The following is a 26,404-nucleotide window of genomic DNA, read 5'->3' as shown; positions in this document are numbered from 1 at the left end:
AATCACTTTCTAGTTGTTTTTACTTTTATGTGAACATTTTGTACAATTATTCAAAACACAGCAAATGCAATCTCTCCATGGGATCAGACAGTTCTGTAAATAATGAATCTTGAGATATGTCACTGCACACATTTCTAGAAATAATGGAAATATGTTGAGTGCAAAGAAAACCTTCTTGTTGTATAATCCTATGTCACTGGAACACATCGAGTACAGTATGTTCACAACTGCTGCACAAGGTTCAAAGTGAGATGCCTTTCTTCATTAAGTCTTCAGCTCATTTTAAACAATGCCCCAGTCATCATTGACACAAATTCTGAAAGAGTGAAATAATAAGGATAATCGTCATCATCACTGTTTTTATCTAAGTGCAGTGAAATGTGTGCAAAGTGTTTTTGCATATGCAGTAAATTCACAATTAATGAGTGCTGCAGTGTTTGTAACACTGTTTCATTCTTTGGTAACATATTTGCAGATTAAATCAAATTTGTTGAAACATAATATATTTATCTTTGTTAATGAAGACCAATGACTTTCTGTTATAAACATTTCTGACTGATTCCAACACATGGGTATTAACCATTTTCAAATTTTAATAAAAATGATTAACAGTAGTAATGTCAAAATGTATACACTATCTATCAACAACATTAAATATATTTTTCAGCCAAAGTGAATTTTTATATTTACATAAGATGTACCTTCATAATCAATGGTTCCATCTCCATCTTTATCTGCTTCCTTCATCATCTGCTCTGCCTCGATCTCATTTAGTGGTTCTCCTGCATTCATTAGTACATATCTGAAAATGAATATTAATATGAAAAACACTGTTAACATATGCCAATACAGTAATGAACACAAACCTGTGAGCGTGTTTATTGTGTTTGTAGTTGTGTTTTATCTAAATTTTGGACAAAATAAGTAATTACTTGACAGGTACTTAACAGTGCTGTGGAATTTAGTGGGTAACAGAAGACCGTAGAAATAATTTACTCATTTACTGAAGATGAAAATCTATTTTGTCAAATGTTATTCTTACTTGAGTGTGTTCCAGTCAATATATCCCTTGGCCTCCTTATCAAACACTTTAAAAGCAGCTCTGAGTTCAGCATCCTGATTCTTGGTTCTTTCATGGTATAGCGCCATCAGACCCAGAAAGCTGTCACAGTTAAATGTCCCTTTACCTAAAAATGTCCCAAAAATAATAAACTTCAATTTCTTAATTTGACAGACATAGAAAAAAATACATGAATACATATACTCGGAGAGAATGTTAATTTTATATGCAATTAAATGAAAGATTATCAAGTACAACACCTCACCAAACTGTTTTAATGTTGGTTGTCCAATGATAAATGGTAATTATCTAATGATATCTATATTCCAACTTACTTTATATTCATAAGATCAGCTTCATTTTTCAGAATCTGTAGATTCTTGAGTTTGGATAATACAGATGAGCCTTTGTTCGGCATCAACAATTTTAAAAAGACATTTCAAATTTGCAATAAAACTCTGCTTGCATTATTGTTGTTTCTTGTTTCAATCCAGAGGGATAAGAGGTATAAAGAAGAATAGAGGATTAAGAAAACAGTAAAGGGAATGAAAAAGTATATCCTCCAGCATAACAGATGAAATGACAAATATGGTGAAAATTAGCTAGGTTTGTTAAAGGCGACTAAAATTAGCAGAATGTAGAAAATCACGGTGCAGTATTTCAGTGCTCTGCTGCACATAATATAGCTGTTCAACAATGGCTGTGACTGGAGATTTTGACGCAAGATATTGTTCTTTTGTGACTATTCTGTGTCACAGTAATAGATGAAAATGATTTTGATAACTAATATGAAGCTAATTATTTGGATTAGGTTGGGTTATGTTGTAAAATGTGGAATAAAACAGTGGTTAGCGCTGTGGTCCCGGCCGACCCACGGCCTTTCTGTATGGAGTTTGCATGTTCTGCCTGTGCAAGCGTGGGTTCTATCTAGGTATTCCAGCTTCCTCCCATAGTCCAAAGACATGCATCTTAGGTTGAGTGGTGACTTTAAATTGCCTGTAGGAGTGAATGTGGGTGTGTGTGATTGTCTGTCTCTAAGTGTCAACCCTGTGATAGACTGGTGACCTGTCCAGCGTGGTATACCTCGCCTCCAGCCCCCCGCGACCCTATTCAGGAATAAGTGGTATAGATAATGGATGGATGGATATATAAATCACATAGTGAAATACTGCCACCTGGTGATTAATGTGCACACCTTCAGTTAACTGAATACTGCGGCATTAGATAATATTATGCCTTTTCATAATGCATTTTGAAAGATGTTGTTCTCTTAAAAGGTTACACATATGTCTGGAATCCCACTCTGACTGGATTTATTTGAATTGATATCTAGACCCAATCAGCTGGAATGATGTATAATTCCAAATATGTCTTGAGATGAATTTAGCTTAACTTTATCACATCAAGTGTCAAACGTTGATTTTATAATGTGAATGACCAGGCATTACAAAACCTGATTCAGCAGTTTAATTCCTGACTTAGTTTGTGTTGAACTTTAAACAGATAAAAAGCTTCTACTACTTCCCCATAGTTGCTAATTGTATATACTATAGCACCACCAAAAAATGAGCATAAAGTGCTTCAAAAAGGTAGGATTTATGGTAGGGGTGTGGTACTGGTTTACATGTTATTTTGCACATATACCCAATAATGTTGAAATTCAAATACTGTCATGGGTGTGTCTAAGACCCTAACTACTTAAACTCTATTATCTTAAACTCAGTCATGAGCCTACAAGGGGCAAATAAGCCAGCTGAAGAAGAACCATTGTTACATTTATGGAGAATTATATTTGTTTTCATAGTAGTGCGGGGTTTGCAGCCATTGCAAGCTTATATTCACCATCTTTGTCCACGTCTTTGGCCATCTGGCTGAACTCTCTCTTTGTAGGATTAATTCCCATTAAGCTCATCAGTCTCTCCAGCTCCTGTGTCTTTACATCTCCATTTCCGTCTTCATCGAACATCTCGAAAACTCCTTTATACTCTGCAATCTGCTCCTGTGTTAACTTGTTGGCCTGAAACAAAGTAAGGACAATTATATGGAGTTGCAATATTTCATATTTGAGGTTAGCAAGAATTATCAAAAACACTTCAGAACTTCTAGAATTACTTCACTATAAATAATGTTACTTACATATTAGAATAAACTATTTTGTATCTGAAGTTAGTTTATAAGGTGCTCACCATGTTTCTGGCAGTACAAACACGCCTGAGAACTTGCACTATGACAACAGTTACTGCAAAATGAGAGGATATTTTAGCATCACCATTTCTCCACCTCCAATGCCTTGTCCCCAGAGTTTAAGAACTTCAAGACCTTTTATGGCACTTAGAGGATAGACTTTCTAATCATGGATTAGGAGTATTTGTCAACCAATGGATGGTCAACATCATAGCTATATTGGAATTGTTATTCTCAATGTAACCAAGGCAGAAAGAGCTTAAGACAAGATAACAAAATATGTAAACAATCAGAAGCCTTTTTGTGACCTCAACATCACATGTTCCACTTATGGGAGCTGCAATTAGCTTGCTGTGAGCCATTAGCAGGTGTTTGTGCAGCCCCCAGTGACCCTCATGAAAGCAGGCAGCCAAATAAGGAGGCACTTAACTACAAGAAGTTATTGCCAAGATTGCAATGGGAACATCAGGAATTTCACATTAGTTAGTGAAGTGGAAATGCAATAAATCCCCATATACCATATGCCTCCAATGATCCTCAGTATTCATAGGGTCTGAATGACAATATTAAGTTAACCTTATCAAGTCAGAGCTAGCCACAACAAACTGAGAATTTTGGATCAAACTTGTGCACGAAAGAAAAGGCAAATGATTTTCACTATCTTAAATCACCAAATTACATTAATTTGGTTCCTTTTGGCCTATACACACCTTAGTGGAAATGATAGTTTACTTGATATATGAAAGGGTTCAAAATGACAGGGAGCTATGTTTTTATCGTGCCATTGGTGCTAGATCTGTGGGCGATTTGCATACAGGTGCATTAGAACTTGTGTACAAAGCAATATGTTTTATGACCAGACAGAACAAATACCATTTTCTTCCTGGTTCAGCATCTTTGCAACCAATTTCATTTGCATGCCATGGTCAAATTTCAGTCAGTTAAAAATGCATGATTCTGAGTTAGTTTGTTTCGCCTTTATGTGCTGGGTGGTTCAGAAGTCTGCTACCAGGCTATCATAAAATGTCCTCATTTTGCACATGGTATTAGATTATAGAAGATAATTTAAAAATATAGTCCAAATGATGGTGAGGTCCTTTGATTGAAAGCAATTATTTCCTAACACTCAAACTGTATTTAGATACAAGTGTATATTATGTTGTAGGCCTACCACTTTTTGTACTGGGTTCTGGTAGTAGCCTATGCACATTAATGGCATGAAATGCAACTAAAAGGCACAAACTAAAGGGACTTTAATGTTGATTTCTATGAGACTATCTGAATAGATAAAGCTTAATTAACAGCTATGGTAGTTAAAGGTCATTTCCCTTTATGTTACTGTGTTGCACAAATTATTTATGATCATTTTGTAATATTTTGGGGAAATGTGTAGGCCTGTGTTTATCTGTAACATCTTCCTTGAACAAGGATTAATAACCTTGTTAGGTAGCCTAGCTCCTAAAGTGAAAGAGGTGCACATACTTCTGTTAGAACATACTTAATTTTATTTCCTAATTAGCTATGGACATATTATATTTTTACACTGTCATTATTTGATAGCTATAGAGAACCCTGCAAATATCACTGCTTCCTCTTCCATACTTGAAGACCAACTGACTCAGCCTTTCAGTTAACTGGTTTGCGGGGGGAAACAAATGAACATCGCGTTCTCTGGTTTTTCAGTCCACTCTAATGGAATATAGGCACTACACAAAAAGCACTAACGTTGCACATTGCTCAATGCGACTGATAACGGCAGCATCTCCTCTAGCTAAAACGCCAATCAAAGGTTCTGTTCTATCGCTGCTGCAACGTGGGGTTTCCCGGCGCTGACTGCAGGGTTACCGCGCCCATCTCGTCGTTCGATGGCCGGAGGGGAGAGTTACTAGCAGGGCAGATGTTAAGCTTGGCAAAGGGGAGATAGCGTTAATAGGCTGTCTTATTGAATGAGGTACATTGATTTTAATGATTATCCTTTTTGTCTGCCTGGGCAGTGTCTCCAGCACAAGGCGAGTGGGTGTGATTCTTCCTCCCCCTCCCCTCTCCGGTTGGTTGACTGAGGTTGTCAGGCTCCCAAGCTGTAGCCTGCGTTCGGGAAGGGCTGCTACTCGGAAAACTAACGCTAGCTGGCTAGCTAGTTAGTGAGCTAGCACTGTGGTGTTCGTTGATGCGTGGATCGGAGGTATACGCCGTCTTGTTTTCCAGTCAATGCCAAAACGCAAAAACAAACGCAGATTGAATCAGGTAAGGTTTAAAAAGCGGTGATCATGTTGCATCCATATCCTTCATAGTATCTATTAATACCTTTTTAGATGATAAATTGTGGCGGTATTGTACTGCCCGGGGGTGGGGTAGCGATAGTAGCTCCCTAGCCACTCAGATAGCTAACCTTAAGTTGGCGATTTTATCATAAGCAAACACAAGCGGCTGAGGTACAAGAGTGCCTGCAGTGATGGTTCCTGGCGCTCAGTATTTACGTCGGATACACTAATTGCAACAAAACCTATCTCCACAAAGCTGATTTATTCATCCAATCACTTAATATAGGTTGCTGTGAATTCCAGCAAAAGCGCCTGACTGGCGTTGAAGTAACGTTAATGTTGGCGAGTGAGGCTCGATGTCAGTGATGGCCCAGCGAAGGTACTTCTTGGCCTAAAAGACTGTACTTAAAGTATAAGGTAGTTGACAGCCCAAAGACACTTGGTACGACAATGTTAGTACCTCACGCTTTATGGTTAGTATTAAGCTGCATTGTACTCAAAATTTTAAATTTAAAGATGTTGCTTTCAGTGGATGATACACAGGGCTGGGCTGGAACAATAAACGTCCCGTAAACAGATTAACATCAAATATTGGTTATTGGCGATAGCAGAACCGCCAGCATCACTTGTTAATTTAAATAGCACACAATATAATATTCGGGCACTGTTAACGCGAATTGTTGTATCTGCGTTAACACTTTTTTTTTTTTTTTTTAAACAAGCCGAACTAACAAGTTAGCATGTTGCTGCCTCTCTGTAGTGACACGGCCGCGCCGGTGCAGCGCCGTTAGCTTGGCTTAGTCATGTTAGCAAGTTACTTATCACCAGTGAAGGATGATGGATAGTAATCTATTTTACGAAAACACACCCGCATCTGCTATTGCATTTCTTGCCTACTAAAGTCAAACAGGCCATCGCCACCCGACCTTGCAGTTGTTACTGACACTGGAAAACTATCGTTAAAGGATCAAGAAACCAAGTAAATATACCGACGCAACGTAATCCAATCAACTGGGCGCTATCAGTTTTAACGAGATTGTTGGTGTGTAGGTAAGTTAAGTGGATTTCTGGAGGCCAAGCACCTAGCGAGTTGCTAGGCTAGGTTTGCCCACTGTTGGCTTATAGGCTAACTATAGATCGCCCCGTGCAATTGCGGAAGAGTAGCAGAGTCTGCCCCGAAGTGGCTGTGGTTACTTGTTTTGCACTATATGCCAGCTATGGGGTTTACCCGTCATGAAATTCTACTAGTCTTGCGTTAAATCGAGTTTGCTTTTTTTAGCGGACGTTGTTAAATCACAAATTAAATAGTCTCTAACGAAGTGACTGAGTACATTGCTTCCTTGAATAGCCGACTAGTTGTGCTCTGCCTGCAGGCCTACAGTCCTGCTAGCAAGCTAACAAGCGGACAGCAGTCTGCAAGATGGCGTTTAGCTGCATCTTCCAGATTTCCATCAGTGCAAGTCATATTTTCGTTACATTGTGCAGCATAAAGTAAATGTAGAAATTGTTCTAGATTTAGTCATATTCTTATTGTCTAACCTTGACTAAACGACAACATTATGGAATGAATTGGAATAAAATATGTAGAGCCTCTGTAGCCCAACCTAAACAAATTGAAACAGCTATCCGGTAGTCACGCAAATACAATGCAAACTAGCCTACTGTAGAAGGCAAATCACAGAAGTGCACACAGTGACTAAGTCATCTGTCAGTACACCACAAACAGTGCTTGGTAAATACATTCTCAGAAATCCCTTATAAAATATACACCTTATATATCTTATCTTTGTACTGCAGTACCTTAGTTTATGTTTACATTACTATTAAGCATGCCAGTTGTGTTTAATTTTTTGTAAATAATTTTATACATAGTTTCTTTAAAATGCAACTTAATCCTAGTGTATTAAAACAGGAGTGGTACTAATTGTACAGTATCTGGTCACACTGGAAGAGGGGGACTGTATCAGGCTTAGGATTTTGCTGGTAGTGGAAAATCCAGGCACCTGTTTTAAGCATGTTGTGTATAAAAGAAGTAAGATTAAACACATCCTTTTATGATTAGGAAAACATATTTGCAATGCCTGGGCTGGCTTTGCCAGCTGTTTATGTCTGTGACCATGGATAGGATTAGAGACTCATTGCCTGAGGATTTTAGCTTTTAGGATTAAGTAGTTGTGTAGTGATATTGCTGGTTGTGGCTTTTTCTGTGATCCAGCTTTATTGGACCTGTGAAACATTGTATTATCATAATTTAACACTATGGATACGCTGACCTGTCCTTTAAAACACATGTATATTTAATTACTGCAGAGATTATTTTTTTTTATCTTTAAATGCAGGAAACACATTTTGAAAGTAGCAGGCACAGATTGCCTTTAAAGGACTTGAGAACGTGTAGTGAGCTTTAACTTCAGGCTGTTTGCCACTGCTCATTGTTTATCATGCAGTCAGCTGACCTGATCAGGCGCTTGAGAAGGAGAAGTGACGAGGGAGAGGAACTCCTTAACTGTATCATCATCCACAGATGCTGATGGAAAATAACCTTTAAAAGTCAGAGTGGTAAAATGACTCCATGCTGTCCCACTTTTGGGCTTACCATTAAAATTTTAGGGTTTGGTATAAAAACAGTGAAATGAAAACAAATTACATATTGTAAATGATTGAAGACGAAGTGTTTGTGATTTTAAATATATAACCAAAGAACATTTTCAAACTATAACATTCAAGGTGATGACCATTTGGTAGTGACGGAAATCTGTCGGTTTAGCTTCTCTTAATTTGATAAATTGGTTCTGCAGTTGAAAGCTAAATAAGGACTTCTCTCTTGAACAGTTTCAACAGAAACTGAACATTACCACTTTCATGATGACTGCATTAGTTTTAGCTTGATGTACCTTTTAAACTGCCAGCTCAGGGTATGTTTGAATAATGATTTATTAACAAAACAGTGCTACCTAAATTGGTGTTGATTCAGCTAAATGATCATTTTGGAGTCTGTAGTTTGTGTTGCTGTTGAACTCAGACTGAAAAACCGTTAACGTCGTTAGGCATAATATCGTTTAACACAAATTATTCAACTTGACTATTTTTTTCACAAAAATAATTGAACATTTAAAATTAAATATTATGTTTAAAAATAACTATTTTAAGAGTTTTTCAAGCTGAGAATGCTTGATCTGTCAAAGTCTGGCTGATGTTGTTTTGGGTCAAAATTGTGTGAATACTCAAGTTTTGTTTGTTAAGCGGTTTCCTGGGTATAGTCAGGTACTACACTGCATTGATAAATCACTATTTTAAACACAGAGGCACACATTAAGAGGATAATTACACATTTGTCTCCTGATGTGCTTGTGTTCCATGCTGTTAAATAATTAATTAGAAAGATGTGAGCATAGTGTCCATTTTTCAGCAAAAGATATAGGCAGTGTGTTCACAAACTAATAATCCAGCCTCTGAGTTTTTTTTTCAACATAAGATGTTCACAACTGTCATGTGCTGATTTTTGCTTTAAATTTAGTTTGGTCTTTTTGTTTTGAATAAGTAATAAGAAAATGAAGTTGCTGTGGTGTGTTACTGTATACAATAATTTCCCATGAGGTTTTTATTCTGATATCGCAGTGCGTGTAAATGTAGTCCTTGCCTTACACAGGACCAGGTCATTATGACTAAAGTATTAGATCTGTAACAACAGTTTTGAAATGACCTGAGATAATGTATTAATTTGCTTTGATGCCGCTTAAGATATGTTTGTAACATGCTATGTGGATCATGGTGTACATTTTAAAAATGCATTTTTCTAGATGCCTCTAGGGTCTATCTTAATATAAGTGACTTATTGATTACTTGTCTTAAATTATCATTATCACAGGGATTGAGGTCAGCAGCTTTTCAGATCACAGGAAAAGTGTGCCTTAACAATTTAAATTGTGTATCAGGACTTTGTTAGTGGCTGTGAGGTGAGGAAGTAAGGTTGAATGGTGGCCAATATGTTACATAGATTGCAGGTTAAGAGTTTAGTTGATTGAAAAGACAGTTACAGTGAGGTGGCTAAACAGTGTCCTTCTGTCAGTACCTTCTGGTTGTGTCTAACATGGGTTTAGGCCCACTTTTCTTATGGTTGAAAAGATGGCCTTGAATTTACAATGAAGACAATTGGTGACATTGATTAGTGCATCTCTTTATTCTTCTTCTTACTATTTTTATGTCTTTTGTTTGTTTGTTTTTTGTTTCAGATCAACAAGTGCCCCTGTAGCTGGAGTAAGGTAATTGAAAAGGAAGAATAAAATGAGTGAACTGGACCAGTTACGCCAAGAGGCAGAGCAGCTCAAAAGTCAGATCAGAGTGAGAATCAAACACTTTTCCACATACAATACCATCAATAATCATTAAAATGCAATGTAGAAGGTATGTCTGAACATCAAAAACCATTATGAGATGGGGAAATCCTGCCCTAAAGTTTTGACATTTGTTTTTTCAGGATGCCAGGAAAGCATGCGCAGATGCCACACTTTCACAGGTAACATTTACCTGTGCTTTGGTTAAGAAGCACTTGGTCTGAAATTAACCAGAGCACTTAATAGTTATTTTTGTTTGTTTTGTTTTTGTTCAGATCACAGCCAATATTGACCCCGTTGGTCGAATCCAGATGCGCACAAGACGAACGCTGCGAGGTCATTTGGCTAAAATCTATGCCATGCATTGGGGAACAGATTCCAGGTAAACTATTAACTTAGTAGTGTAAAGGGAGATTTTTTTATGTTGTTGCATTGTGTTTTTCCATTATGTCAAATATTGAGCAAATGTGCAAACCTTAGACTAGGCCTCGGTGTAAGAGGCTACACAACATTATGTTGTCAGAAGTTTGACAGGCATCTTTCCTGTAGTCATTTTGGCTTATGATTCTAGATAAGAATATATTTTATGTTACAGCTCCAGTTCTTGCCGTGGTGGTGTTTTTATATTGATCTTCTCATTTGTATAGGCTCTTGGTCAGTGCCTCTCAAGATGGCAAACTCATTATTTGGGACAGCTATACCACAAATAAGGTAAGCTATGTTTTTTGACGGGGTCTAATGTTGTGAGGGTTGAATCTGCAAATCGGTTTCATCTAATTTAAAACAGAAGTAATGAGAGCAGCAGGTCAGATAAAGGAATGTCATCTACATCCAAATAACAAAATAGGTGCTGTGTTTTTAAAACCGGAGGCACTTGCTGGAGAGGTTAGATATCCACTTTTATGATTTTTGTCTGTTTCTAGTGCTTTGCATCAGTGACACCGTGTCTTTCTTAAGCCGTTTCACATTGTTCCTGTTGCTTTATGTTTTGTGGGCTGCACATCTTCTTGTGGGACTCATAAGTTTATATTAGAATGAGAAGAAGGGAAACTAACTCTGTGCTGTATTCATTTGGAATACAGCTGAGAGATTTAAAGAGATTTAATTAAAGCATCACTCTTCCAGTGTATCTCTAGACCTACTGAGAATTTTGCAGGCCAAAATTAGGTCAGAATTTTATATAGGGTACCTTAGTGTGTATATGGATTCACAAAAAACATGGCTAATTGCAGTATTTGTTAAACTAAACTGCCACACCATGCTGTCTGTGAGCATCAGTAAACAATAACAGCTTATTTATTGACATACACCCAATGACCTGAATGGGAAAGTGTCTCCAAATGTTTGACCGGTATTGTAAATGATCATGTTTCCATCAAAACTTAAATGATATAGGAATGACTATACGGGATGTTGCCTAATGCCTAAACAATACATTTTGTGCTGTTTCCCTTTCACTCACTCACTCACTCACTCACTCATGTTACTTGACTGGTACTTTACTTGATGACCTGGCCTGGGTATCACTGTGGTTTTGGGCTTGGTGCACAAGAGCACTGCGTGTCTAAAGAAGTCTAGCATTAGAATCAGTTAGACCTTGAAATTTGGCAGGCTAGTACCCACAGGTAATAACACTGGATATTATGCATTATCAGATTGGAATGGCCATTAGAAAAGAGGGTGCCCAAAAGTCATATGTATTTATTAATGAATTACTTTTATTTTCAAAAACATTTGCTTTAAAAAAAAAAAAAGGGGGGGGGGGTGTGATGATACTTAGCTCATGAGATGCGATGATATACGAGAATGAGATGAGGCAATATTATAACTCAATTTTTAAGAAATCTTCAATGACAAAATACATGAATGGAAAAAGCCTTTTATTTGACTGAAAGTCACAAAATGCACAACAATGCAAGTGCATCTTGAAATGTTTTAACTACTCATCTTGTAATGAATGTCACTTCAATTCTCCTTTTTGAGTATGAATTATGATGTACTGTGACATCATCCAGCAACGGTGTCATGTACGAGAAACTATTGGGACGTGGACTATCACGGAAGGAGACTCTTTTGTTTACCTTGTTAAAATGAGCATTCATTGCTATTCACTGTCAAATCTGGGCCACAGTTAATACACCATAATGACAAGCCACGGGTTTTTGTTAGAATTGAATGATAAACTGTGTTTGATACTCTTTGATCAGTGCTGATACGCTGGTGGTAGAAATTGGTGCTAAGATACAGTAGACTACATTAACAGCATGGCTAACCAAAACACAGTGGAAACTCCCAGGCTGAAAAATGTGAATGAAGCCACTCATATCGACTCATCACAATGTCACCGTATTGTACATGCCTACAACACTCCCTCTGCAACCCCTCAGCCCCATGACCAATGCAGCCCCTTATGTTAAAACACAGCAGGGAATTGTGTTTTTTCTGGATCGGTGTGAATGTGTTGTCACACTCCAACTTTTGCCTTGATGAGAAACATTGTTACATTTTAATATCACAAGTATTTGTGTGTGTGTGGTCCCTTTTGTTATAGGTTCATGCCATTCCACTTCGATCTTCCTGGGTCATGACTTGCGCATATGCACCTTCAGGAAATTATGTTGCCTGTGGTGGCTTAGACAACATCTGCTCCATTTACAACCTGAAAACGCGTGAGGGGAATGTACGTGTGAGCCGTGAGCTTGCTGGACATACAGGTTTATAATCTCTTGTTCTTTATTACTATTAATTTAAAAACCTTTTAATTTAAGCATGAAGAAATTCATAGCAAATTACAAAAAGCTGTTTTACGTTATCACCTTTAGTCGGCTAAAACAAATGGCAAAACTAGTGTTTTAACTCCCTATTCCATATTCTGATGTTCTTTGAATATCAGGATACCTGTCCTGTTGTCGCTTTCTTGATGACAACCAGATTGTTACAAGCTCTGGAGATACCACTTGGTGAGTAGAATCATCACCTATGTTACTGGATTCATTATTAAACCAGCATATTTGTACAAAAGCTAGAAAGTTGAAGAAATGGTAAATGGCTATCTTAATTGTGTGTTTTGTTTTATAGTGCACTTTGGGATATTGAGACTGGCCAGCAGACAACCACATTTGCTGGACATACAGGTGATGTCATGAGCCTGTCATTGGCCCCCGACTCGAGGTTATTTGTCTCTGGTGCTTGTGATGCCTCTGCTAAACTCTGGGATGTTCGAGAGGGCATGTGCAGACAGACATTTACTGGCCATGAGTCTGACATCAATGCTATTTGTGTAAGTTATTCCCAAAATGTACATAAACTGTTTTTTGTTGAAGTTACACATTAGGATTTTTTTTAAACAAACGTATACATTCGGTTGTTTAATAGGTACATCAGTCTACGCTTAATGCAGTCTAAAACAACAGCGCTGCAGTTACGTCCTCCATGAATGTGATAATGTTCAGTCTTTGTAGAAACATTTTAGAGAGGTGTTGATTCAACTGTAAATTAACTGGTATTTTTTTGCTACAAACTGACTATCACCTTCATGAAGCTGTATTAGAAGGTCAAAGTATTTATTTGTCATATGCACACTTAGGAAACATGTTTCCCTGTACAATGAAATTCTTACTTTGCCGTCCACATGAATGCCACATAATACAAGTGAAATATAAATTAGATGAGCAATAACACAAATCTAAATAGGCAGGCGTTAGGTCTACCTAATTAACTGCCGAACAAATTGTAAACGCACTTTGTGTTTGTGTTCCTCAATTGTGCATTAATGATTTACCTTTTGTAATTTTTAGTTCTTCCCTAATGGCAATGCCTTTGCCACGGGCTCTGATGATGCTACCTGCAGGCTGTTCGATCTGCGTGCTGATCAGGAATTAATGATCTACTCTCATGACAATATCATATGTGGCATCACCTCTGTTGCATTCTCAAAGAGTGGCCGTCTTCTTCTGGCGGGCTATGATGACTTCAACTGTAACGTGTGGGACACACTAAAAGCTGACCGTGCTGGTTAGTAATCGAAGCATGATTTCAAATAACAGCTCCATTTCCTTCATATTACAACATTACTCTTATTTTGATATTAGACTTGTGAAAAAGATGATTGGCTTGTTTTTCTCCCTGTTGTGATACTTTTGTAGGTGTGCTGGCTGGACATGACAACCGTGTTAGCTGCCTGGGAGTTACTGATGATGGCATGGCAGTTGCAACAGGATCCTGGGACAGTTTTCTGAAGATTTGGAATTGAAGCCTGAAGGTTGTTTTTGTTACATGTTTTTCTACGTTTGTACCTGAAACGATTCCTGGTAAAACCTATAGTTGCAAAATCTGCTATGTCTTTTGCTTGACTGAAGTAGAAGGTGAGGTACTGATTATGCTACTTTGTCCCCTTATATGATTACAGAGTTGTGGGTTTAATAAAACACCTGATACATAGTGTTTTGCTGGTCTGCATTTAGACAGCCTTACTATTATGGGTCCTAAAACCCTGAACTGAGCTAGTATGTTTGCACTTCTGGTTCCCTCACCCTAAAGTCAGTGGGGTTTTTTGATTGGGTTTTTAACTATAATCCTAAAAATACATCAGTAAATACCCCACTCAGGATTTTTAATACTTTTACGTGTCTTTAAAAAGAGCAGTGGCTGGGATTTTATGTCATCACATCACAGACCTCATCTGCCCGTTAGTCCGCCTTTAGAGCCTTGCTGGGGGCAACTGTGATTCAGTGGGTAGAGCGATCGTCTCCCAACCGGAGGGTTGGCGGTTCAAATCACGGTGCCTGCAGTCCACGTGTCGAAGTGTCCTTGGGCAAGACACTGAACCCCCAAGTTGCCACCGATGGTTAGAGCCATCGGTGTGAGTTGGTGCCACAGATGGCTGCCTCGGTTCTGTACCGGAAACAAATTCCTTGTGTGTGTAACATACTTGGCCAAATAAAGGGGATTGAATTGAAAATTGATTGTTATTTTGAAACTTGCGCACTTGCAAATTATTCTGACACCTCTATGAACAATAGGTCTTGCTAAGAGGAAGGGACTTTGTAGAAGAGGAAGGTGCTTTAAATCTGATTACAAGTTAGAAATCATGGTGGTGACATTTCAGTCAATGGGACCGTGGTGTGCTTTGTTTACAGCTTTTAACAATAGCTTTTTACTTTTGACAATTGTATTTGGGCTTCAGAAATCAAGTGGCACTCACTTGTGAAGATTATCTTGCTGAACAAAACGTGTACGTGTCATAAAATGTTTCACAGAGGTTATTGTCCACAATAATTCAAAGGCCTATGCAAAAATCGCATTGGCTTTTTGTCAAGGGAACCAGGGCGATGCCAACTTCCAGGTTGGCCTACAAAAATACATCATCTTTATGGTACTCTATTGGAGATACCTGTTAGTGTGAATGGATTTTGGTATTTTCTTGTGTGATCAACAAAACATTTTTGTCCCTACATTTACAGTACACATCACCAAATTGTATTAGAGTGGTCACCTAGGGCACCTCGAACATTTTCAACAACTTAGTCATATCAAACTTAACTTGGATAATGGTTCTTTTGAAAAGGGAGTTGCATTTTGTTACTGTAATGACGCTGCAGCCAAAAAATGCAGAAATATCCCACTGTAAAAATGTGTTTTAACGACATAAGTTTTTACCATATTTAAACATTTTATATTAAACTGAATCCTTACAAAAATAATACATCACCTTTGGCAGTCCCCCAGAAGGCCACAAAGCTAAATTGTAGATGTGGCAAGATTAGTTAAATTCTAATTTTTATCTCTCTTTGGTTTTTCAGATGTTATTTTAACTCCAAAGTTGACTGGAAGACCATTACATCTTCAGAATGTTCACAGCATCTTCTTCAACACTGTTGAAACTGACTTGGACACCACAAAAACGAAGGGAAACCAATGCCTTTCCTACACAAAGAAGAGCACAATTGTTTATCACCTAGTTAAGAAAGGATCTCCTGTGGTATCTAATCAGAAACTTGTGCATTCCTTCTTGGACCATTTTATGTTACCTTGAAAGAGAAAACAACACTATCATCCCATGCAAATGTGTGCGTCTTGAAAGCAAATGTTGGAGTGTAATTGTACAAATTATTTAACTTTTTTTTTTTTTTTTTTTTTTTTTTTTAATTTAGAATTTATTCTGATGGTTTGTTATTCTTGATGGCTTTCTTTTTGTCATATTTCTTTTGTGGTTTTTAGATATGTTTGAATTACATCTGGTCTTTCTAATCTAGTTAATCGTATAAGACAGATGAGAGAAAACGCAGAAGTAAAAGCTTGGATCATATTACACGAGCAGCTTTCAAAATGTCCATAATGTATTTATATACTAGCTGTTTTTGTTTCATCACAGCCTTTTGCACATGAAGAAGCTTTGCCTCAACTAATACTATGTTAACTAACCAAGCACATGCTATAAGTTATGAATGCTCATTCCAGTACAAAAGGAGTTATTATGAGTAACTTATCCAGTTAACCCCCTTAATACTTGTAAATGCCTGTGACTTTGGGTGGGAAAGGGTGGGGGCTGAGATAATTGGGGTGTGGCAGGATTTTAAGATATGGATTGGGGGGGGAGGTTATGTTTAGTATCCAATTTGAGTGAAACACCTCACCTGAATAAATAGACACTTGCTTTGCTTGGGACTGCAGATGCAACTCTGTGAATGAAATGTACAAATCAGTGTCTGAAAATAATGGTCTGTTTTAAGTTAAGGCGTTTAATTTTGTCTGCCATGAAATTTAGATGTGCATGCTGTAGACTTGCTTTCAGTGGTGCAAAATTCCTACATTTTCTTTGGTTTCTGAAAAGGAGAGGAACCTAGTGATTGGACGGACGCCAGTCTTATTTTGGCTCAAACTTTGCATACATCATACTGTTACTGGTAACGCTATGCACCAGAGTGAGCAAGAACGGAGAAAGACCGAATATTGACTTCATACTTGGTGTAATTTATGCTTACCGGTTTTATTGATGCCAATTTTTGTAATTAAACTAACAAGAATTCTATCCTTGACAAGTCCTTTTCTCTCCTTCAAATCTTCACACTCAGTGGAACAAAAACATCCTTACATACTGTCTGTATTGAAACTTTTGTACATTTTTTTTTCTTGGTCTTAAATTGAAAATTGGAGCATCTGAATGACATTTCACTGTATACAGAAGCACTTTTGTTGACATATTTTCACTTTTGTTTCTGCAATGATGTACAATAAATGTGATGTATTTATGTGGCCACAAGTGAAAATGCAGTTCAGTTGAGATGGATTCCCTTTTCTCTTTCCATAATATTATAGAGCTCTGCACCCTTATGTACCTTTTCACTTTTTGTATTTCATTTCAGTCTGTTGGTGTTCCACAGTGAGCTGGATGCAAGATAGATACTGTACTAAATTGTACTGTTATTGATTGAAAAATATGTAATAAAAAGCTGTTTGAGATCTACTTTGCTGTTCAGTTGAATCCAAAAGCTGCACAGGATATTTAATTATTTTTGGTGTTTCATGTAGCCTATATATGACGAACTATGCTGACGTGATTTAACATTTCTCTGTGACCAGTTGTATAGAGATATCTATTCATGATTATCCAGGGAGGGCAGAGGTTAAAGTGACTGAAGCAACACAAGACCGCATTTAAAATCTAACCAGTTGATTGTAATTATGCAGTTTATAAATGCTCATGTAATTTTATGGTCTACCCAAAAGAAAATTATCATTTATGACAGGACAGCAGTAATTAAAATGTTTTGGGTAAATTAATTATAGTTTGCTTGTTAGCATTACCTTGCAACAGCTTTAATATTTTTTACTGCTATATACAACAAAGTGTTTTATAGTCACAAAGCAGCAAAATGGTCTAATTGCACAATTCTTGCAAAATATCAGTTTTAAAAAACCAAATGAAGTGTTTTTGCTATAATATAAGTAATTTTCCGTTTATTTTGCAGTGATATTTTCATATCAGATGACCTATTTATCCTGGATGGCATTGGAACAAGATTACTTTTAACAGTGGCTAAAACTCTGATATTTTTTTTTTTTTTTTTTTTTTTGTTAATAAATTTCATGAGAAGACCAAAGAAATGATCATTCGAACAAATACTGTCGGTGTATTTAAAGTCCGTCGTGCCATAGTCCTTCAATGTTGTCCAGAAACGGATAAAAACACGTCAGAGACAACAGTATGACACAATTGGTAATTGTTTCTTTTGAGTCAAATGTGACATTTCATCTCACGCCGATTGGTATTACACATAAAGTTGTGAAGTTTCAACTTGAACTAACCCAAGGACCTGGTCCAAAAACGCAGAGTTTACATTGTTTCACTTTATTTTTTATTTTATTAATAATAATAATGATCACAGTTTCGATGCTGTTGTGACCGAAATGCGTTTTCATAATGACAAAAACGAGAACGCTGTCCATAAGTTCATAACTTGTATTAAGTAATGTTATGGACTGTACTGTTCAACTATGCAGATATTCGTTTCTACGTTTGTATATCGCATGCAAACCGCCATCTTCCCATCTATGCCAACCCACCAATGTAGCAAACAACGGAAGTTTCCGTCGTGGATGTACTAAATCGGATCTATCTCGGGGGGGGGAGTCAAATATGATGTATAATCAAAATGATACTTTTTGGGTTCTGGTGCATTTTATTCAAAACAAACAGACGCAATAAGTACAATATTGGCTTTACAACTTTATAATGACGATTGTTTCAGTTACTGCTCACATTTAAGACACATTAAGCGCCATAAAATGAAACCGTCCAACCTAATGACGTAGTTCCTTCTTCGCTCGTATATTGCCATTTTGGTAGGCCGTACATGTTTGTTTGCCTCGTGTTAAATAACATTCTTTATTTCATACGGCGCATTTGGTGCAACAAATGCACTTTTTTAAGTTGTTTAAAATACTCAGTGTGACCAGTCAATCTGAGGAACTCGCTCTGTCTGATTAGTTAACAGGGGGCCGTACGCAGTTTTCTTTAAGAATCACATTTGAACGGCCGAGGTCCGGCGTTGACGACACAGATCCCCGTCCCAACGAACAAAGGAACAGTAAGGTCGATGCACGCCTGTTAGTTCAACTTAAGGGAAATATTATCTATGAAACAATTTAAAATTAAGCCCATTGTATCGTCATTTTTTTTAGTGTTTTGACTTGACACGTATTTGCCTCAAATACAACTAACCAATTAGCCCGACTCATTCAGTCGTGTTAGCGACATCGGCTAAGGTTAGCCACAACTGTGGACACCTAGCGAGCGAATTGCCAGCGTTAGCACTATTTTGAATCAAGTAAGGAGTTTTCATTTTCGGGAAAATGGCCGAAGTGTACATTCGAGTCGCAGAGGAGGAAAACGAAGAACCAATGGAGATCCCATCTGAGGATGACGGCACTGTTCTGCTTTCAACCGTAGCAGCTCAGTTTCCAGGGGCGTGCGGCCTGCGCTTCAGAAGCCCCGTGTCTCAGTGCATGCGGGGAGTGCGTCTTGTGGAAGGAGTCCTACACGCTCCAGAAAACGGATGGGGGAATGTCGTATATGTGGTGAACTATCCAAAAGGTAGATATGTATACTTTGTACATACTTCATCAACATCAGGTAGCCAGATGTTATTTATAATTCACGATGTAACCTTAGATTCAGTACACTGAAAATAGAGAATGACGTGTAGTGTGTCCATGCCCACAAAAGATCAACGTCTTATATATAGCTATGAACTATTGCCAATTCATTATTAAACACAGTTTGCCAAAGCTAATGCAGCAGCAAACCAAATCATCCGGGTGTCTGCAGGTCTTAATATCGTAAAGCCCTGATTTCAGTTTCCTCAAAAAGGAATGGAGAATGTATTAAAGTCTTGCATTTTATTTACAAGGTTGTAGAATATTATACAGTATTTTGTGTGATTTTTAGCTATTTTTTGGAAATCCCCCATTAGTATTGTTCCAGATCTCTTGCCCTAATTGTTTATTTTGTATTGAGTGAATCAGTCTTTTTTTATGCAGCTTATCCAGGTCAAGGTTATCGTCAATGTTTTGTTGACATTAGTACAAGTTTGTTAGATATTGCCAGGAGGTAATGATGCTCATTGTGCTATAAATATCTGTAAGTTCATGCACATAAATAAGTCCAGTGCTGATATATTTCTGACTTTTGCCAGTATGACAGTAAAACGGGTATCAATGGACCCAAAACATAGTAATGTAATGCTGTGTTTACTGTGTTGCATTGTGGGTGAAAGGTGGGGACAACGTGCTATCGCTACAAGCAGTAATGTCAACATGACTTAACGCACGGACTTATCGTCAGCGGCCGTTATTTTGGCCCCTGCCTTTCACCCACAAAGCACCGCGGTAAACACGTTATGTCATTATGTCTTGGGTTCATTTGTATTTTGTTATTTGAAACTGTCTTAAAGTTAATTTTAACTTGGCGAACCATGCAGAGACCCTGTAGCCATAATGTTTTGCTGAAGAAGTGTCTGGAGATGTGCTTATTTAACTTTATCGCTATTTTAGAGGCTGTAGTTGAGGATTGTTTTGAATTATATTGAGGTGATTATAATATTTAGTCTACTACAATCAGTGAGATAAATGAGTTGTCAGAACACTGGAAAAACACTTCACAGTATAATGTTATACAGTAAATCAGCAACTACAGCATCTAAAAGTTGAATCAACACCTTTTTATCACAGTTTCAAATAGGGGTGTAACAAGCTTATCAGTCTGGATTGATACATCCTGCAATCTGATGACATTGGTGCAAAACATAAGCTTCAGTGTTCTGTTCTTTTATGTTGACAGCGGTGGATTAACAATGATACACAAGTGTGAATGTTACGTTTTAAAGAAAACTCCCACTGCAATCTAGGAAATATGTTTTTGTATGTGTGGCAATGTAAATGCTGCTTTTCTCAAAAGTCAAAGTTTAGGTTGGACTGGAAGTTCATCATGCCTCCTGTTCACTTGTTGTATCTTTGAAGTGCTCAGATTTAAATGGAGATGCGTGACAAGCATGCGCATAATAGAGCACGCTTTCGCAACGCCCATTTTTCCATGTGCATCAACGCCACAGTGAGCTAAAAAAAAATTCAAATAAAATTCTCAATTTTACAAAATGCAACAAGTGTTCACTTCAAACATACTGCAGAAGTGATTTATTTGATGCACAATGGAAACAGTGGAATTTGTGTATAGCATCTTTTGCTTATTGAATGTGAACTGATTTTTGCTTTTAGGTCTAGTGTTGACACTTATTTACAAAGTCGGTGTAGTAATAGTAAGGAAAGGCACATGTTTGTCAGGTTAAAATACAATCAGTGTCTTTATGTTGTTCTCATTTCAGACAACAAAAGGAAAATGGATGAAATTGATGCATCCTCTGCTGTGAAAATGAAGAGAGGGGATATGAAGACATCTGACCTGATCGTTCTTGGTCTGCCTTGGAAAACAACTGAGCAGGACCTGAAAGACTACTTTAGCACATTTGGAGAAGTCATCATGGTTCAGGTATAACATTACAAAAATAATAGAACTGCCCCTCAGATTCGGCTAGTCAAATCATTAGTCGAAGGGTCCATCAGTTGACTGAGACTCTTCTCACCAAGCCTTTTGTTTGTTTGCTTATTGACTGATTGATTATCAGTATGCCTTAGAATAGAAGATAGCCCCAGCGCAGTAGTTTGTCATCTTCTCCTCATTTTGGGGAGAAGCAGCAATTTACTCTGTGGTTGTTTTGTGTGGGATACCCACTTCAACTGTGACACTGTCTAATGCATGGATGTACTGTATAAGGTCCAACAACACTATTTTGCAAATCACTGCCCAGTACGAGTAGAAAAAGACAACAAAATCCACTAGGACAGGACAGGACACATAAAGGTGAAATTTGTACTTTATTAGAAGTGTTTTCATTGTGGTTTACTTTTACAAGAGAAAACAGGATCCTAATGATATGACTGGTTTTGCATATGTATCTGATTTGTTTGCATCTCCGTTAAAGTGTAACACAGCAGTTTGGATGAATGCATGTCACAGAAACTATCAGTAAACAGGACTAGGAAACTAAAAATAATGTACTGGGAAAATATTTCAATGAGAAGTTATAAATCACTGTAATCCTAAGATATATATCCTTATATTCTTTACTAAGATCTAGTGCAAGTTGTCACGCATCAAATATAATATGCCCTGTGGTTAACTGACCAGAGAAGCTTAAACTTGTTGGTAACCTGGGCTGTAACCATGTCTCAGAAGAAAAAAAAATCACCTGTAAGAGCATTGATTCAATAGAAATACAAGTGTGCTGCCTGTCTCATTATTCCAACAAATCCATATGGCAGCCCAACATTATATATTGTCATTTTAAATGGGTTGCAATTTAAAACGTGTATTATGTGCACCTGTCTTTATTGATTTTTAATTGCTCAGAAATATGTTACCATCACTCTTACATTTGATTATTGATGTTAATATGGTCTAAATCATCAGTGACATTAATGCCAGTTGATTTTCTGACAGTCTATGCCAATATAGTCATGCTCCTAAATTTTAGTTGTGCTTCAGGATGTATGCATTGACAGTTGATCTTTATTTCTGAATGTTTCTTCTTTGCTTGTCTCAGGTGAAACGAGATGCCAAGACTGGAAACTCTAAAGGCTTTGGCTTTGTGAGATTTACAGAGTATGAGGCTCAAGAAAAGGTGATATCACAGCGCCACATGATTGACGGAAGATGGTGTGACTGCAAGCTCCCTAACTCGAAGGTGAATATGGTAATGTCCATACAAATATCCACACATTATAAGAACAAAACCTGTGTCAACAGTGTGTAACCTTTGTATTTCTTAGTTTTTTTCTCCCTTTTGTTTACAGCAAAGTCCAGATGAGCCACTTAGAAGCCGCAAAGTGTTTGTGGGCCGCTGCACAGAAGACATGACAACAGATGACCTGCGGCAGTTCTTTATGCAGTATGGAGAAGTCACAGATGTCTTCATCCCCAAGCCATTCCGTGCTTTTGCCTTTGTCACATTTGCAGATGATCAGGTATAGTGTTGAATATATAGAAAGTGGCATCTTATTCTACCAGTACACATGCCCAGCTGACCTGGCTCATGTCTTTCTCTCTACAGGTTGCTCAGTCACTCTGTGGAGAGGATCTAATTATCAAAGGCGTCAGCGTTCACATCTCAAATGCTGAGCCCAAACATGGCAATAGGCAGTTTGATCGTACAGCACGGTTTGGGAATGGTTTTGGAGCTCAAGCATTTGGTAGCAGCCGTAGTGGGTTAGGGAGCAGCACTAACAGTAGTCTGGCTAATTTTGGTTCTTTCAGTCTGAACCCTGCTATGATGGCTGCTGCTCAGGCTGCTCTGCAGAGTAGCTGGGGAATGATGGGTATGCTGGCTAGCCAGCAGCAGACATCCACCTCAGGCAGCACCTCAAGTGGAACAAGCTCTAGTAGGGACCAGAGTCAGTCTTTCAGTACAGGCAACAGCAACTACGGCACCAGCTCAGCCAGTCTTGGCTGGGGAACAGGGTCAAACTCTACAACCAGTGGTAGTGGGTTTAGCTCAGGTTTTGGGTCCAGTATGGAGTCAAAGTCATCTGGGTGGGGTATGTAAGTTGTGTTTGTATGGTAAGTATTGTGAGAAAGATGAGTCTTTTCAACATTTATTTCTGGTGTTACTGCGTATCTGAAAACCTAACACTTTTGTGGAATATGTTTTGTACATTTGGGAAACTGCTAAAGATTTAATTTAGAAAGTGTTGAAGTGACTTGTTTACTAGGATGTCTGACAGAAGCGCTATTTTGCTATTATATTGCTGATGTCTCATTTGTTTGTATTCATTTCAACTGGATTCTCTAATGCATGTATTGTGTAATGTGATATAACCATTTTGAAAATGCATGAACGTTTGTGGTTTGCCATTATTCAACATTGTCATCAACTTGAAAGGCAATCTTGCATTGGGAAGAATCTGGTTGAAACCTAAATGTTTTAAGTGCAACTTTATTTGCAGTCAAGTTCTGTGGAAAAGCCTTCACTGAAATCTCTTCTACAGTTCACCTCTCTTCCATTTTCCTGTGAGGAATCTCCTCTTTGGCAGCATTCTTGGAGTGATATCCATATCATTCTCCCTCTTCCCACCTGTAAATGCAATGCCATCAAAGAACGGCTTCACTCCGCATGTTCTAAGAGACGGTGGGTGTTTTCACTTTTATCCACTTTTAAATGGAAAGAACTGCGCAACTGACATTTTAAGAACTGATGAGTGCGATTGAGGATGGCTTGTGACGAAGGGTGAAACAATGAGTGAGCGAACGGAGAGGCGCGTGAAACGGACTGGTTGTGCAGTGAAAGAGCCCAATTTGACTGCTTTTTGAGTGTGTGAGTGGAAGCTGCAGATGCTACGAGCACCTCCCCTAACATGGACATTCTTTAATTAGTACTTCAAGATTTTTTTTTTTTTTTTAATCTTTGAAAGATTTTCCTTACTCTTAAGTCACTCAAGTGCAGAAATATCAAAATGTAGTGGAATGTTGTGATGAATATTTGTATTGCTTATAATATCCGATTTGAATGCTGTATGATGTGTGCTTTCATGTTATTGAACCAATCTAAGTGTGTACTTGATGTGGATGACACCTGCTGACAGCTCTGGGGGACGCGAGTGATAGTGTGAGAAAGTGGAGTGGTGTGTCCAATGGTTCCCAGTAGCTCTTGTTGTTTGTGAGGTGCTTTAAAAACGTCAAATGAAGGGAGTTCTCAAATAAAGTTCCTTTGAATAGATGCTTAGTTGATATTGCTTGAGTCAGTTTGTCAAGTAAAAAAAAAAAAAAAAAATCTAATTCGATTCACATATCTAGGGACCTTGGGCTCTGCTGGTCGAGGTCTCCGTTTGAACCCTGACTGAAGTCTGTTCTGAAGGACGAAGACGGAAGTTCCAACACTTTGTATGTGGCCTTCTCAGACATGATATGGGGTAGTACCTGTCTTTTTTGCTGCTTTTAATGGCTTGTCAGACTGAATTATCCCTTGGATTATTTATAACTACGCTTGAGGTTAGAGAGAAGTTCTTCAGGAGGGCTCTTTTAACTCTAAACATGACTTCAGCAATGTGGCATCATGTCTCTGAGCAATATAATTTGCCCGTAATTTGATTAGAGTAATAACTGAACTAATGGCACATTGCTGACCATGGAACTTTGAGGATTTCTCCATAGATTATATGAATAGTTTGACAGTCGTAGGTCTTCAGTTTTCCCAGAGTGCAAAACTTATGTTCTTACACTTTAAAGGTGCCTTAACTAAGACTTTGCACACTGTTTGATAAATCCAGTGAAAACAGAACAGGACATGGTGTCTCTTGGCTATACTACCCCCCTTCACAACACTCGGCTACCTACAGCCCTTCTGCTGCTGTTACTGCTTCTCAACCCTGTGTTCTGATAGTCGGCCTGGACGGTAGTCCCACCAGTCAAAGGTTACAAGAAGTGGTGTTCAAATTGCGTGTAGTCATTTCAAACAGACAGTCACGGAGCAGCTCTCAGCAGTTAAAAGTCCAAAACTGTGTTTGGCAGAGGTGTTATTTTGCACAGAGAGAGTCGGACAAAGAGAGCAAAAGTCAGTTACCATCAGTTTGGAGTTTTTAGGTGGAGTGTGTTAAAAGTAGCCAATGCATTAGCAGCTAAAACTCGTTGTTTGCTGTTAGTAAAAGTAGTGACCTAGCATGGTCATGATTTTACTTTTTGGTTCAACTGATACGATTTTAGTTTAGGAGACATTTGAGCTTTTTGTAATGTTGGTGCTTAGTTAGCCCTGTCTTGTTGACACTGTGCTACTGCATGCTGCCATAGAGCCAGGACCCGTTAGTCAGCTAAAAGTAGCTTTCGGCTGGTGGCTGCGTTTTGTACAGTTTGTCCCAACCAGGCGTCTGTAATTTACATTGTTGCTAGGAAACAATGTTATTTTGTTTTGCGTCACACCTGTACCCTCTGTTGGCTGAAAATATATTGGGTTAATGCACCTTTAAAGGAAGAATGTGGTAGGTAGATAACTAAGCAGTTTGAACCACTCAAATACAACATTGAGGTTTTTAGTCTTTGTATGTCACTTTAGCAATGTTTTTAGAAAATCTGAATGTTTAATAGCTCACTTTAATGTTGGTGCCAAATGCACCACAAAGTGACATTGCATTAGTGAGTCTCAGGACAGATACAGTTCTAAGTTATTTGGTTTGAATTTGAGGCAAGTGTTCATAGAGATATTTAATGCACCAAAATATCATGGTGTATCCTTCTTTAATGAAAGTATGAGTGACACTTCTGACGATCCCTAAATCATTGTCATGTATTAGCCTTCTTGTTAAGTTGAATGTTGGGTACAAGGGAGACACTTGCAGGCCTGCCTGTGTTTTGTCCTTATTCTCTGCTCTCCTCCATTTCTTTGCTCTTCTTCTTCCCAGTACTCTTCTTTTTCACATCCCTTTGCTCCTGGTTCAGTTCTTCACTTTTATTTTGTATGTGG

General features: G+C 38.0%; 3 protein-coding genes across 9 annotated transcripts; 2 read left to right on the top strand and 1 right to left on the bottom strand.

The window, feature by feature from the left end:
* Positions 1–79: 79 nt before the first annotated feature.
* Positions 80–6,443, bottom strand: LOC109959045 (calglandulin). 3 transcript variants are annotated; one of them, XM_020598119.1, is made up of 6 exons: positions 5,549–5,588; positions 3,247–3,299; positions 2,903–3,077; positions 1,043–1,187; positions 702–802; positions 80–316 (listed from the first exon to the last, which is right to left on the bottom strand). In XM_020598119.1, the coding sequence occupies exons 2-6, from the start codon at positions 3,247–3,249 to the stop codon at positions 273–275; spliced, it is 468 nt and encodes a 155-aa protein (XP_020453775.1). In that variant the 5' UTR covers positions 3,250–3,299; positions 5,549–5,588; the 3' UTR covers positions 80–272. The 3 variants fall into 3 exon arrangements, with proteins under 3 accessions (XP_020453775.1, XP_020453773.1, XP_020453774.1); XM_020598117.1 differs by lacking the exon at positions 5,549–5,588 and adding an exon at positions 4,970–5,039 and having other exon boundaries at positions 85–316; XM_020598118.1 differs by lacking the exons at positions 3,247–3,299; positions 5,549–5,588 and adding an exon at positions 6,374–6,443 and having other exon boundaries at positions 86–316.
* On the top strand, positions 5,075–16,869 carry gnb1b (guanine nucleotide binding protein (G protein), beta polypeptide 1b). 3 transcript variants are annotated; one of them, XM_020598101.1, is made up of 11 exons: positions 5,075–5,195; positions 9,738–9,846; positions 9,983–10,021; positions 10,115–10,221; positions 10,487–10,550; positions 12,391–12,553; positions 12,733–12,799; positions 12,918–13,119; positions 13,637–13,853; positions 13,985–14,100; positions 15,641–16,869. In XM_020598101.1, exons 2-10 carry the CDS (start codon positions 9,790–9,792, stop codon positions 14,089–14,091), a joined length of 1,023 nt encoding a protein of 340 aa, XP_020453757.1. In that variant the 5' UTR covers positions 5,075–5,195; positions 9,738–9,789; the 3' UTR covers positions 14,092–14,100; positions 15,641–16,869. The 3 variants fall into 3 exon arrangements, with proteins under 3 accessions (XP_020453757.1, XP_020453756.1, XP_020453758.1); XM_020598100.1 differs by lacking the exon at positions 5,075–5,195 and adding an exon at positions 5,202–5,488; XM_020598102.1 differs by lacking the exon at positions 5,075–5,195 and adding an exon at positions 5,904–5,978.
* A 1,750-nt stretch (positions 16,870–18,619) lies between these two features.
* Positions 18,620–24,667, top strand: tardbpb (TAR DNA binding protein b). Of its 3 annotated transcripts, none has more exons than XM_020598085.1 (5): positions 18,620–19,434; positions 21,221–21,384; positions 22,499–22,648; positions 22,725–22,919; positions 23,006–24,667. In XM_020598085.1, the coding sequence occupies exons 1-5, from the start codon at positions 19,194–19,196 to the stop codon at positions 23,495–23,497; spliced, it is 1,242 nt and encodes a 413-aa protein (XP_020453741.1). In that variant the 5' UTR covers positions 18,620–19,193; the 3' UTR covers positions 23,498–24,667. The 3 variants fall into 3 exon arrangements, with proteins under 3 accessions (XP_020453741.1, XP_020453742.1, XP_020453743.1); XM_020598086.1 differs by having other exon boundaries at positions 18,621–19,434; positions 22,749–22,919; XM_020598087.1 differs by having other exon boundaries at positions 18,625–19,434; positions 22,499–22,639; positions 22,749–22,919.
* Positions 24,668–26,404: the final 1,737 nt, after the last annotated feature.

The sequence above is a fragment of the Monopterus albus genome, unplaced genomic scaffold (genome assembly GCF_001952655.1).
Source record: "Monopterus albus unplaced genomic scaffold, M_albus_1.0 scaffold36.1, whole genome shotgun sequence".
NCBI classification, from domain to species: domain Eukaryota; kingdom Metazoa; phylum Chordata; class Actinopteri; order Synbranchiformes; family Synbranchidae; genus Monopterus; species Monopterus albus.
Note: the sequence above shows the minus strand (reverse complement) of the source record. Positions and strands in the feature narration are given on the sequence as shown.